This window comes from Pipistrellus hanaki, assembly GCF_964339955.1.
Source record: "Pipistrellus hanaki genome assembly, chromosome: 4".
In the NCBI taxonomy this organism is placed as follows: Eukaryota; Metazoa; Chordata; class Mammalia; order Chiroptera; family Vespertilionidae; genus Pipistrellus; species Pipistrellus hanaki.
The window spans coordinates 88,404,109-88,418,647 of NC_140506.1; the positions used below are offsets into that span (position 1 = coordinate 88,404,109).

Genomic DNA, 14,539 nt, shown 5'->3' on the forward strand with positions numbered 1-14,539 from the left:
AACTGTCAGTCATGCTTATGAATGGAGCTAAATGATTTTAGCACTTTCTTGGCTGGTCACTGCAACTCTAGATCAGAACTATCCAATGGAGCATTCCATGATAATGGACATGTTCTACTGCACACAGTCCAATATGGAAGCCACCAGGTGTATGTGGTTATTGAGCCCTTGAAATGTGGCTAGTAAGATTAAGGAACTGAATTTTAATTGTATTTAAGTTTAATTAATTTCTTTCTTTTTTTAATCTAAATACATGAGGCTAGGAGCTGCGATAATGGACAATTCTCTAGAATAATCACAGGGGGTGGCCAATGATCCTATCCTACTTCAGGTTCATTTTTTCCCTAGCTGTTGGGCCTTAGTTCATCCTTCTTCTGTCACATTTTTAAACTTTAAGAAATAGATCACACAAATAAATTCTGTCCTCCCAAGAAAATCATGCTCATAACACTATGAGCCAGGCACTGATTTAAGTGCTTTATATATATTAATGTATAACAACTCTGAGGCAGGTGCTATGATTATACCCATTTAACAATTGAGTAAACTGAGGCTCAGAGCAGTGCCAAACTTCTCAAAGTCACAAAGCCAATAAGAGACAGGACTGAAATTTAAACTCAACCCTGCATTCAGTAACTCTTAACACTTAATCATGACATACTACTTCTATGGCCAAAACATTTAGCCATGGATTTCATAATAAATCTTCTATTTGCCTCGCTGCTAGGGAGGTCTGGACAGTCTTCTTTAATTCACTATTCAAAACCCAGGGCCTCTTTAGTCTCTTGCCATGGTATTTGTTCACTGGCATGGGGCCTATGGTAGCATTCCCCTTTTCTGTTATTTTTCTTATTCATGGTTCATATCTCATTGTCATTTATTTGCAGAACTTTGTTTCCTTCTGCTCAATTCATCATCAGAGTGTTCTTCCTCTTTGCTGAATTCATAAGTGGTTATGCAAAAAGAGGATCTGGTGCGGGGCCAGGCAATTGACAACACGCCAGTTGTTTGGCAAGTGAATGTCCAATTGGTATATCTCGTTCTGCCACTGGCAGTTCCTGCCATGGGACAGGGCCATCAGCCAGCTCCCTGAGAGCCTGACAGAAAAGCCGCTGCAATCAGATCAAACCTGTGGCCCAGAGCCAGCACCCCAGCCGTAGCACTCCAGCTGGCCCCAAACACCGTTTGGGGGCACATCTGTGTTTCCAGGCAGGGCTGGAGGAAGGAGGTCTACCCCGTATCCATCACTGGGAAGATCCATCCTTCTCCCAAGTCTCCTCCTGGTGAGCTTTGTGGAGATTGATACATGAACCTTTAATATGACTAAAATGTTCTCCTCAGTGACACTAACGCTGCCTGAATCCATCAAGATGCATGAGAATGACATGCCTTCGTAGATGATGCCTAAAAGATGGGATTCCTGCCCACCTGTGTGTCCATTACTCAAGCCCACAAGCACACCCACATTCCAGCAGGACTTCACTAAAGGTCAGGGTACAAACTGAGAGGCTCCATTTGGAACCTTGGATTTTTGATGAACACCCCCAATAACTGAACTTGATCAATGATCAAGGTACTTCACCTCATTCACAAGTCCTAATTCTCAGAGAAAGGCAGGCAGCCATAACTGTAAGACCTAGGAAAACTATAGAATATGCTCCCCCCTTTCCAGAGAAGCTATAGAGCGTAAGCAGTGCGAAGGCAGAGCATGATCTGAGTGAGATTGGCATGGTGCCAAGAGTCTGTAACAGGACCACAGTAGGCAAGCACTAGGAGGGGGTTGGGGAGAGAATGGGAAAGCAGCTTGGTTCTCAGTGTAAGCCAAATCTCCCAAACAATTGCTTCCAAACTTGGAAGAACTGTGAGCAGGATCTGCCTTGAATAGCAAGGTAATGCATCCCAATATTGGCCCAAACTGTGTCTTTATTATGCATCATAGAGGCTCTAAGAATAACAATCTCTCCTCCAAAGGGGTGGGAGGGAGAAAACAGAATCTTGAACGTAGAGCTGCCTTCTGTTCAGTGGTTCCTCCTAAGCACAGAAAGGCAATGAAAATGCCCAGAACCAATTTTGACTTCTGAATTTTAAATACATGGAGTCCATCTCTTCTCACTCGACCATTCCCTCAAATCAGTATGGAACTTGTTTCCCTAAGCCACACATATTCCCCACCAAAGCACAGGAACCTTCATAAAATGTGTGCCTTGTGACATTAATTATGTCACCTAAGGGAAGAGACAAGACAAAATGCAAAACCAAATTGACTTTTCCTCTAATTATTGGTTCTGAAGAGTTTGGTGAATCTGTACAAAACCCAATAGTCAGGATTTCCCTGTGAAAGTACCAACTCTTGTTTTTAAAAAGCAACTTAAAAGTAATAGCCACATCGATGCAACACTACACTAAGGGAGAATAATGAACCTAATAAAACTAGCGATTTTGCAATTGCTATTGCTACTAGAAACACTGATTATGCTAATTAAAGGGTAGAATAGTAAATACCAACTCTTTTGCATCCAATTAAGTGCTCAAATTATTTCTCAGAAGTATTTGTTGAAAATAGCACTTTTTATTATCATGGGTCCCAAATAAACAGAGTCAAGTGTGTGTGTGTGTGTGTGTACATGCACACTCACACACATTTCTCTCTGGAGCTCATTTCACAGAGCAGCAAAACTCCTAAAATTCTTATGGGACCAAGTGAGAAAAATCAGTTTCCTAAGACAACAGCTTGGAATATCTTTAAAGAAGGTGTGTGTTGAAAATACAACACACAAAAATACTTCAATTTTAAGAAGGGAACAACTGAGATTTAACATGCAAACATCAGGAATTCAACTGGATATGCAGGGCTGCCTAAGTCCCTGGGAATTTCAATGTCAATTATTCTAAATAATAAAACAGCTGGTCAAACTACATTCTACAAAATGTTAGAAGTGTCATCCTTCCAGTCAATTCCATACTTCAGAGCAAAGACAATTTATATGTAAGTTAAACAAAGCACCGTTGCTAAAAACTGAGAATTATGTCGATTGCCAATCAGAAATGCAATAAATAAATATTAGAGGATTTGCAAGTTAAATCAACCATAGAAATTCTATTATCAGAAAGAAAATGTGTTACCTACAGAGGTTACAAATAACATGCTAGAACCCAAAAGAGAAAGCGATTCTATAATGATTTCCATAAGTTAATCAGAAGAGATGATTCATGCATTCATTCAGCATGCATTTAATCAACAGTTAGCACTTACTCTGAGCCAGGCCTGTTCTGGGTCCCAGTGAAAGTGTGGTCAATAAGAAAGACATGGTCCCTGGTCTCCTTGAGCTCACATTCTAGAGGCGAGAAATAGACAATAAATAAGTAAGCAAATTAAGATGATTTCAGATTGGGGAAAGCACTTTAGAGAAAATAAAACTGGATCACATAATTGAAAATGAATGCTGGAGAGTAGAGGGGATAATATTTCACCTATAGCTACGGATAGCAGAGCTCCTGAAGCCTTGCAAAGTAGTTAGTATTGAGAATCTTAGGTCACATTTCCTAAAAGCAGAGCCTGAGGCAGGAATTCAGTGTGGGTAATGCATTGAGGGAGAAGTGTCAAGAGATGGGAGTAAGGAAAACTGACAGGCCAGGGGAAAGAGTTAAGTGAGATGTGGTCCTCGCTGGAGACCAGCTTCAGCCTGACCCCATGGGGAGCTCTGGAACATGAACTGAACCCCAATGTTATCCCACCCTGAGGCCAGGAAACCTGTCTTTTGTCCTCCTGTCAATCACTCACCACAAGCAGCTGGGGGTGGAGGAAACACCTTCCCAGATGAGACAGGTCTTGGCTACTTGGTTGAGGGTAATTTTCTAGATGGTGAGGCAGCTGAGAGTCTCACAGAAGTGGGGGGGGGGTGCGTTGGTCCAATAAGGGGACCTGGGTGGGGCACCAATAGTAACCCCTACAATTTCCAAATTGCTTTCCTACTTCTCAAACATACATGGGAAGTTTTGGCATCATTCTTGGTTGTATTTTTCTGCTCATTTGTTTACAAAATAGCCATAACCTAGGAGCCATTATCCCAAAATTCTTTCCTAGTAATTTATTCTCCATATTATCAACATAGTCACATGATCACCATCCCTTGGTTCCACTGAAACCAATGAACTTCAGAGTGTTTTTCAGAGCATCCAAATCATGGGTGATACAAGGAGTGTCACAAAACAGCCCTCAAGATAATAGTTTAGCAGAGATGAAGAAAAGCACTTGCTCCCCAAATAATAAGGCCATTCATTCACTGAACCAAAAATCTATTGAGTATCTACTATGTGCCCGTTCCTGATTGAGGAGCTGCTTTGCAAAAGTAGACCTACTTAGTGAGATGTGTCCATCTCATTAATAATACATTGGTTAGCATACAGAAAATTATTTTCTTTTCCTAATTATTTTACCAAACTTTGTCCAAAACCACCTTTCTGCTGGGGAGCAGATCACTTAAGAATATTTCCATGCCCTGGCCAGGTAGCTTAGCTGGTTAGACCATCATCCTGATATGCTAAGGTAGTAGATTTGATGCCCAGCGCAGACACATACAAGAATCAACCAATGAATACATAAATAAGTAGAACAACAAGTTGTATTTTTCTCTATATATATTTAATTTTTTTAAAAGAATATTTTCATGACTTTGTAGTCGCCTGTTTTGTTAAAATAGCTCCATTTCTGAAGAATCAACTCTGCTCATGGTAGAACCTTTATCTCAAATCCAAGTCAAACTCTCCTTCCCAGATGCCCCGCTACCCTCTCCATAGACCCTGTGGTGGTCCCAGCAGCCTAGAGTAGGAGCATGGCCTGTGCTCTACTCTTTCAGATACATACACACCCTTCCCTGGTTTACTCTCTGGAGACAAGAAAAGGAAGAAACATATAGGCTCTTCCCATGAAAGACTGTAGGAAGGCCATGACCCTTTTCCTGTTCACTGTAATTTGCTGTTCTACCTAGTTGCCTGTGGTCTCACATAGAGGAGTGAAGGTAACCAGGCCTCACCAACAAAAATCTCAGTGTCAAGGAGCAACCCCAGGCCTCTCTGGAGCCTTGCAAGACTCAGCCATATTTCATAGCTAATTCCTCTGTTGTAAAGAACTCGATGCCCTATCCTACAGTCATTTCTGTCACTACTGAAGTCCTCAATCTCACCTTCTCTCTGCAGTCCCCAGCCCTGTGATGTATAGGCACATCCCAGGAACACCTTCAGTTCCCTGCAGAAGACAGAAACTAGAGGGAATAATTGTTGCCCCCTCTTTACCTGACCATGCTACCTTGCCCAATGCTCTCTGTCCCTCTCCAGGAAAAATAGAAACTAAGCTCGTTAGCTTACTAATGTGTTCTACATGCATTTAGTCCTCACAACTACCCCATGAAGTGGCATAATCATCTCCATTTTACAAATGTGGAAACTGATGTGGAGAGCATGAGTCTCATGCATCCAAGTGGTGGGAAAGACTATCACCAGGCAATCCAGCATCGAAACACACTTTTAACTGCCATCCTGTTCTGTCTCTGAGCAGGGCATCAGGCCCAGTGGTTGAGCAAACTGCACAGCAAACAAGATAGTCTCCCCTTCTTGCAAACACCCCCAAATTTTATAAGCATTAGATATGGGAACCAGTAGGGCAGTTTCTCCCCTCTCCAACATCCCCAGAGGAAGTCCCATGATTGTATCTTATTAGCTTGGACATGGGCCCAAGGCTGAACCAACTACAGTGACCAGAGGATGCAGTGTCCTCTATCCAAGCTAAAGCCTCAGCCTATATCTGGAGCCAGAAATGGAGCCAACACATCCCAAACCTGGCATGAAGCCAGCGCAGAGAGAAGAGTCTCCAGAGAAAGTCAGGAGACTCTAAACCAGTTGACAGGGGAATGGGTGCTGGGCAAGAAAACATATTAACTATCCACTGCACACACTGGGAAAGACCTGTGGTGGCTTGTTATATTTGGAGGGAAAGAGTGCCTACTATGTGCCAAAACATGATGTCCAACATTTTACCTTAAAATTAATTGGCTCAAACTTCATAAAAATTCAACCTACTTTTTGGCATTTTACATGTAGAAACACTGAAGCATAAGAGATTAAACAACACTATCACCAACTTAGAGCCATTTTTCCTCCATTCTAAGAATTTTTATTTTTGCCATCTCCGAAGTTAAGAGTACATCTTCCAATCCCTGGTGTATCGTGTTTTAATTGACATCATTGCTTTTCCTATCAGTGCATAAAATATTGGCATGTCTTTCAGCTAATGGAGTTTTAGATTCAATGAGATTGTAGTGAAGCCAAGAATGAAATCCTCCCCATCTAACTCCAAAGTCCATGTGGTTCCTGGACAAGGGTAGGGATGTTGATCAGTTGGGCTTTGCTTGTTATGAGAAATGGCCTGATAGAATTTTCTTCTTGTGCTTGCAGGGGAGGAAGACGGCGTCATTCCACTATCCTGGGGGAGGTGTTAAATACAAGGGTGAAGCCGTCCAGAGGTCCCTGGTGGAGTCTTACACTCACCCAGACAGCAATGAGACAGAGTGGAGGGAGAACATTGATATTGTCATGAACTGGTTCACTAAGGAAGACTTTGACTTTGTGACTCTGTACTATGGAGAGCCAGATAATGTGGGACACAAATTCGGGCCCGAGACGGAAAATAGAAGGGTAATGATTCAGCAAATCGACAGAACCATTGGGTACCTGGTGGAAGCCATTGAGAGACACCGCTTGACTGAGCACCTCAATGTCATCATCACATCAGACCACGGCATGACTACAGTAAAAAAGAAGCCCAATGTCACTGAGATCCTCTTGACCAACTACATCAAGTACAGAGACTTAGTCAAGTTTGATATTGTGGACTATGGAGGCTTTGGGATGATCCTGCCCAAACCAGGAAAAGAGGAAGCTCTTTACGAAGCGCTGAAGAATGCACATCCACACCTCCATGTCTATAAGAAGGAGGAATTTCCAGAACGCTTTCACTATGCTAAGCATGAGCGGGTCCTGCCAATCCTGCTGTATGCGGACTCTGGTTACAACATCAATGGGGTGAGTTGATTTTTAAATGAATAAAGTCATCTTGGATCTGGGAGAGAGCCACTAGGGAGGGACAGTCTGGAAAACATCAAAACATAAGTGCAGCCGAAACCGGTTTGGCTCAGTGGATAGAACTTCGGTCTGGGGACTGAAAGGTCCCAGGTTCGATTCCGGTCAAGGGTTGAGGGCACATCCCCAGTAAGGGGTGTGCAAGAGGCAGCTGGTAGATGTTTCTCTCTCATCAATGTTTCTAGCTCTCTATCCCTCTCCCTTCCTCTCTGTAAAAAAATCAATAAAATATATATATTTTTAAATAATAATAAAAGGAACAAAGAACTGATACATGCTACAACTCAAATAAACCTTGAAAACATTATGCCCAGTTAAATACAAAGGACCACATATTAATATGATTCCATTTAAATTAAATATTCAGAACAGGCAAATCTATAGAGATAGAGCATAAGATTGGTGGTTGTCTAGGGCCAGAGGGGGAGAGGACTTGGAGACGAATGGGGAGTGACTACAGAAGGCCACAGGGTTTCTTTTTGGGATGACGGAAATCTTCTAAGCTGGTTCTGATAATAGTTGCACAACTCTGTGCATACACTAAAAATCAATGAATTGTACACTTTAAATGGGTAAATTGTATGGTATGTAAATTTTATCTCAACACAAATTTTATTAGACTTAAATAAGCAAAATCAATGCTAATTGTGAGACATAACTGAAATGGTTTGGTTTTTCTTAACTACCAACCAATAATTCATGTCAGAACAAAGTTGAGGTGATATTTAAATATCACATAACAGAAGACCATCTCAGGTATAGCTTGACATATCCCTTTCTAAGGCTGTGGACAGGGCCAAACATAATTATGTTTGCAATCTATATATTCTCAGCTTGCTACAGGTCTTGAAAAAAATTCACTAGGTTATTGTGTAATGGTGGTGGAAATATTCACAATAAAGTGTAACAATTTATTGGTCTTTTGGAATCCCTCAAATAGCCCAAACCACTGAGGATGCTTACCCAAAGCTAAGGCCTCTTCAAGGAGAGATTCCAACATCAGTGGCCTCTTTGTAACCCTAGCTCATGATGTAACAAGTTGCAAGTATGGCCAAGGCATTTAATGAGATAGTCACATTCCCAACATGACCAACCAGAGTTTGAGGGAATAGGATGCTATGATCAGTTTAATCTTCTGGAAAACTAACAATTAAACAGAAAATCTTTTGGTCTCAGTATATCTCACTGAGTGGACCACTCAGATTTCCATTCATCTGCCTGCCTTGAGGTGCAGAGTAAAGTGGATGCTACTCTTCTCTCTTCAGGAACTAAAGAGCTTGCAAACCACATGAGGGCGTCACTGGGGCACTTGCTCTTGATGGGCTTCCCTATGGCCTCAAAGGTCATTGGACTGGTTTCTTTAGGGTGAGGGAGCCTCAGCTGAGTTACAGGAGCTTTCTGTAATCACCTGGCCAAATATGAGGCCAACTTTCCAAAGCACAGAGCACCACATTTCTTACCTGCTGGAACATCTGTTGGTCCTAAGAAAATATAAACAGTGTTGTGATTGATGTTACTTAGTTATTTGAAAAGGGGCACAGATCCTACTGGCATTCATTAAACAATTACCTACAGTCCTTATTCCCTCCTCTCCAAACTCCCCCCAAATATATATATTCTAATAAAGACAGAATATGCAAATTGACTATAATTCTGTGACAAAGATCATGGCACCCACAGCCAATAAGAAGGAAATATGCAAGTTGACATGACAAGGCAACAGGCGGAAGGTGGCTCTGGACAGAGTGAAGACAGGTGGAAAGGCAGCGCTGGGCCTGAGCAAAAGCAGGCAGAAAGGTGGTTCCAGGCCAGAACTAAGGAAGGCAGAAAGTCTGCTCCAGGCTGGAGCAAAGGCGGTGCTGACAGCCAGGGGAAGGAAGGCCTATTCTTGCACTTATCTTCATGCATCAGGCCTCTATTATATATACATACACACACACACACACACACACACACACACACACACACACACACACTCATCCTCTCACATACTTTTATGCCATAAAAAACATACTTGGCTCTAGAACCATACAGTCTGGGTTCAGACACTTGCTCTAAACCTTGCTACTACCAATTCACTGAAAATCAGTTGGTGGGATGTCCTCAGTTTTCACATCTTCAAAATAGGGAAGATAATAACAGTGGCCTTGCTGGGCCACTGAGGATAAAAAGAGTTAACATATATTTGTAAAGCATTTGGAACAACTCATGGTACATAATAAGCACTCTATGCTTGAGCTTACTGACATTGCCAATATTGTTATCATTATATTCTTGCTGTTTCTACGCTTTCTAACTTATTCTATTTTAAAGATCTTTCATTCTTCGCTCCTCTCTCTGCCAGTGTGGAAAGCAGTGTCCTTCCTCGTCATCTAAATTTTCAAAGATTTCATGGATCCGATAGGCATATTAACTAAGGGGCAATATTCTTTCAGTGAATTGGGATCTAAAATGGGGGGTTTTTTTGTTGTTATTTTTCAGCAACTTATAATTTATTTCAACAAAGGAGACCATGGCTTTGATAATGATCTCGAGGACATGAGGACCATATTCAGAGCTTTCGGGCCAGATTTCAAGAAGAATCACCTGGCTGAGCCTTTTGACAGCATCCATATCTACCCACTCATGTGTAAGCTCCTGGGGGTTACCCCTGAGCCCCACAATGGCTCCCTGGCCGTCACCCAAGAAATGCTTCTGGACCAGCAACCAGGTGAGATGCAAAAGCAACCACCAGAAAATTGGCAGTTGCTTCCTGTCCTGAGAAAGAATGGATTCATAATGGGGTCTCCTGGGGAGGGGTGAAATCAAGCAGAATAATCCTGTTTCCCAGCAGCTTCAGCACCCCCAATACAAGATATCAGCAGCTCTAAAAAGATAGCAGAGGAGGTAAATGTGCTGGTGACATTTTACACAGTGCTTCAGGGGCAAAGGGAAGGCTCTCCATATAGGAAGTCAGAGGATAATCCTACTGATAATCAGAAATTGTGTGCAGTCTGCCCCTTGTAGATACCAAAAATCAGCCTTCCTTCCTCAACTCCATGCAAGTTAGCGCCTGGAGAAAAGCTGCTAATCATTTCACTCATTGTTGAAGGGGCAAGGGTTCCTATAAATGAGGTTGCTAATTCTTAAGACTTCAAAATCCTAAATCTGGCCCCTGACCAGGGGCTGTTGATTGGATTGCCTTCCCGAACACCAAAAGTTGAAGGTTTGATCCCCAGTCCAGGCTTGTGCGGGAGGCAACCAACAAACCAATCGATGTTTCCTCTCTCTCTCTCTCTCTCTCTCTCTCTCTCTCTCTCTCTCTCTCTCTCTCTCTCTCTCTCTTTCCCATCCCTCCTTCCCATCCTCTCTCTCTAAAATCAATAAACACATCCTCGGGTGAACGTTTTTAAAAAATCCTGAATCTGGGTGACATGAAGGAAGAAAGAAATCATCTCTGGGAATTCAGTGTTTGCAAACACTGGCCAGCTTTTCTTTTGTGGGGAGAGACTTAGATACCGCCTGATGATTTATTGAGTGCTTAGAGCAACCATACTCAATCAAAACAGAGTATAAAAAATAGCTTCCTGCACCCTTCTTCCAAGTCACTGCCCACGATCTTCTTGTGAACTTACAGAAAGCAGGCCATTTTGCAGAAAACTAATTAAGTAAATGACCACTTCACCGAAGTATTGAGGACTTTTAAAAATGCATTAGAATCTGCTCAACTATTTGGACCCCACTTCTGTCCCATAGCACACTGGGACCTGGGGTAAGGTGTGTTTGACCATCAGTTATTGATAAGCAGTGGACATCCCATCAACTGATTTTCAGTGAATTGGCTTCTAGCAAATTGGTCATTTGGCAAAGTGGTCATTAGGCAAATGGGTCATTTGGCGAATAGGTCATTTAGTAAATCGTCTTTCAATGACTTGCCCTGTGAGATTTCTCTACAGTGAGCACTTTTCTTGGGTTAAATGTACATTTCATTTCCATAATTAATATTCACTAGCGCCTGGATGGGAAACTTCCCACGGACCCTGGAGCATCTGGAACAGCCTCTTAGTAATCGGACAATTAAAAACCATCTGATCTTTTTTTTTTTTTTTTTTTTTTTTTTTTTTTTTTTTTTTTTTTTTTTTTTTCTTAACAGGAGCAGAGATACAGAGGTCATCTGCTCTCCAAAATACAGCAATAGGTCTGGGGACTACCACAGGAGTTCTTGCAGTTCTGTTTGTCACTGGAGTGACATACACAGCCATTCGTCGGAAAAAGAAGTGAGTGGCCTTTGGGTTTCCTGTGGTTGGTGCAGATTGTAATCATCCATTTCAATCATGTCCTGCCACAAGGGGTCCAGCACTTTGAGAACCCAGCAACCAGAGCCAGCTTGGGCCCAGGACTCAGAAGAGCCCCCAGCTTGGTTTAATAAGCTACTGCGACAGCCTCAAAATTCTTAACAAGGACCCTGCATTTTCATAGTGCACTAGACCCCCAAATTGTACACTAGTTGTATTAGTTTTCTAGGGCTGCCATAACCAAGTACCACAAACTGGGAGGCTTAAAACAACAGAAGAGTATTGTTTCATAGATCTGGAGGCTAAAAATACAAAATCAAGGGTTGGGCAGGGCCATGGTCCCTCTGAAACCTGTAGGGGTGGGTCCTTCTGGGCCTCTTCTAGGTGGTTGCCAACAGTCCTTGTTCTTCCTCCAATCTCTGCCTCCATTGTCACACAGCCCCTTCTCCCTGTGTCACTGACTTCTAAGGACACCAGTCATGGGATTTAGGGACCAATGTAATCCAGTATGACCCTATCTTAATTTAATTATGTCTGCAAAGACCCTATTTTCAAATAAGGTTACATTCCTAGGACTTTTACCATATCTTTTGAGGTGAGGGGAAACAATTCAAACCATAACATTGGTTCTATCACCCATCAAAGCATTATATGAGCTGGTGCACTGCTTTGTACAGCTCAGTAGTTTGTCATTAGACTGAGCCTTCTGTATTATTGCACCCAACCCTGACCATTTTTTACTTGGACACAGCATGGGGACCTCCCGAATACTATAAACTACCGAAAGGCAGAACTTTGCTTAACCTTAACTCCATTTCAAAGCCCACAGTTAACGTAATTTCTATTTAAACTATAAAATTTTCCTGTGAGCTGAAACATGACCTACAAAGGTCTCTACACCCTGCAGCAACATTTTAGAAAGAAATCAATTGGCCCTTTTTTACAGAAACCATTAGCCATAAGAGAGATACAGGAAAAACTGCAATGTACTGATTGAATTGCCATGCCCACAGCATAATTTCTAAAAGGCAACCATTCCATACAGTTAAAATGCATTAGGTTTTTATTATTATTACTATTAATGAAAGCCTGAAATCCAAAAGCTGAATCACTAATTTGGCATGTGCTCATGCACATCCCTCTGGCCTCTGGAAGGACCACTGGGATGTCCTAATGCTTCTCTCCATATCAACACCACCTGGAATTTTTATTTGTGCTAAACAGCAGTCCTAAACTTCACTTACACCTGAACATACCACACCTTTGAGGGCCATAAAACCTTAAACATCCCTTCAGTGCCTTGATCCTTCCAGATTCAGACCTGAAATGTTATCACTTTTGTCCCTCCTGAGAGCCCTCACACAAAGATGGAGGTTTCTTCTGGGTGTAGATCAGTGCTGCAGCCTACTGAGGATCTTCCCAATCTGCTTCCCATCTATGGCATTAGGTAAGGTGGGACCAGCCTAGGTTTATTAATATCTTAGTATAACATCAGACAGTCACTCTGGCATCAACTATACATGTCCTTTCACTCCTCAGAGGAAAGATAATAGCTATTATGTGTGTTCCTAGAATAAGTCCTGTATTTATGAGTTTAACTGACCTATTGCCATTGATTTTCTACTGCAGGCAGAGCGCTGATCAAAACAGCAAAAGTGAACCAGTGCACCTGAACGAAATCCCAAGAGTCGCCCTTTAGGACCAAGACTCAAATCATAGTTAAGACTCATTGTTGCCCTACCCGGTTTGGCTCAGTGGATAGAGCATTAGCCTGTGGACTGAAGGGACCCAGGTTCGATTCCAGTCAAGGACATGTACCTTGGTTGCAGGCATAACCCCAATAGGAGGTGTGCAGGAGGCAGCTGATCGATGTTTCTCTCTCATTGATATTTCTAACTCTTTCTCTCCCTTACTCTTAGTAAAAAAAAAAAAAAAAAAAAAAAAAAAAAAAAAAAAAAAAAAATCAATAAAATATATTTTTAAAAAGACTCATTGTTGTATCACTGGTGACTCTATCTCCGAATATTGTGGCTAGGATTTTTGCAACATCCCGGTACCTGAAACCATGAATTTCATGTGAAAACACAGCAATCGCCACAGCGCACTTCTTTCTTTAAGTCAACAAGTGTTGAAGGAATGAAAGATAAGCCATTTTTGTGTCAGATCCTGTGCTCTCTTGGTTGTGGGAAAAGCACAACAGATATGAGAGAATAAATGCATTCAATTAGAATTAATTCTCCTCTCTAGTTCTCATAGCTGAACAGGGCTCCAGTGTCGCTCATCCAAAGGGGGTACTGAGATTTCATCTGTCATCTCATCTGCCTTCTGCAAATTAGCTCTCAAGATGCTTCTAAGTAGAGTTTTGTGAGAGATTTGTGAAGTTAACCGTGTAGACTTTGAACACAGTTCAAACTCCAGGGGCAGCACTGGTAAGTTGGGAACTATCTGCCCTGCCTTTCACTCAAGACATGATTATGTCACACCGAAATAATTTTTAATTTTCCTCCATATCCCCACCTCTGTACCACTCCACAACACCCCAGAGCCCCCTTACTCTTCTTTCAGACTCCTTTTTCCTGCATAGTCTGACTCCCACTCTGCTCCGAGTTCGCCTGCCTGGCATCTAATGCCATCATGCTTCTGCATTTAGGTGTGGTGATTACTTCAATGTCCCCTTCCCCACAAGAGCCCCTGAGGCCCCGGGGAGCAGGGACCACGCCTGATTTTTCTCACTGCTGCATCCCTGGTGCCAAGCATGTAAGTGCTAATAAGCATTTGGTAAACAAAAGTCCCCACTGGGTTAGGGACAGACCCAAAGGCTGGGGGAGCGAGAGCTCCTGCCTTCTGTGGGAGGAGGTCATGGAGAGGACGTGCGAGCGGGCCAGGGCAGGTGGAGGCGCCTCACCCCTCCCCTGCCCGCGGTCCCCAAAGAGGAGCGTGTTCTAGGACACAGCCTCGAGAGAGAGAACTGTGGTGAAGGACCACCTGGACTTGGGTACGACTGAAGCCCTCCACGGAAACTTTTAAGATTCTGGCGAGTAGCGCGGAGACCTACTCCCCTGGAGACTTCCCAAACAAGACTCTTAAATAAATTCCCTCATTAAACCTGCCACCTACCCACCTGCCTGCCT

General features: G+C 42.6%; 1 protein-coding gene across 1 annotated transcript in view; it reads left to right on the plus strand.

The window, feature by feature from the left end:
- Positions 1 to 13,327, plus strand: part of LOC311621607 (ectonucleotide pyrophosphatase/phosphodiesterase family member 7-like) — a gene marked incomplete at its 5' end in the record, with an annotated part of 29,442 nt that extends 16,115 nt beyond the window's left edge. Inside the window, 4 exons of the mRNA XM_084881840.1 lie at positions 6,451 to 7,077; positions 9,616 to 9,844; positions 11,267 to 11,390; positions 13,038 to 13,327. Of these exons, the coding sequence (XP_084737966.1) occupies positions 6,451 to 7,077; positions 9,616 to 9,844; positions 11,267 to 11,390; positions 13,038 to 13,107 (1,050 nt within the window). The 3' untranslated portion in view covers positions 13,108 to 13,327. The remainder of the gene's footprint in view (positions 1 to 6,450; positions 7,078 to 9,615; positions 9,845 to 11,266; positions 11,391 to 13,037) is intronic.
- Positions 13,328 to 14,539: the final 1,212 nt, after the last annotated feature.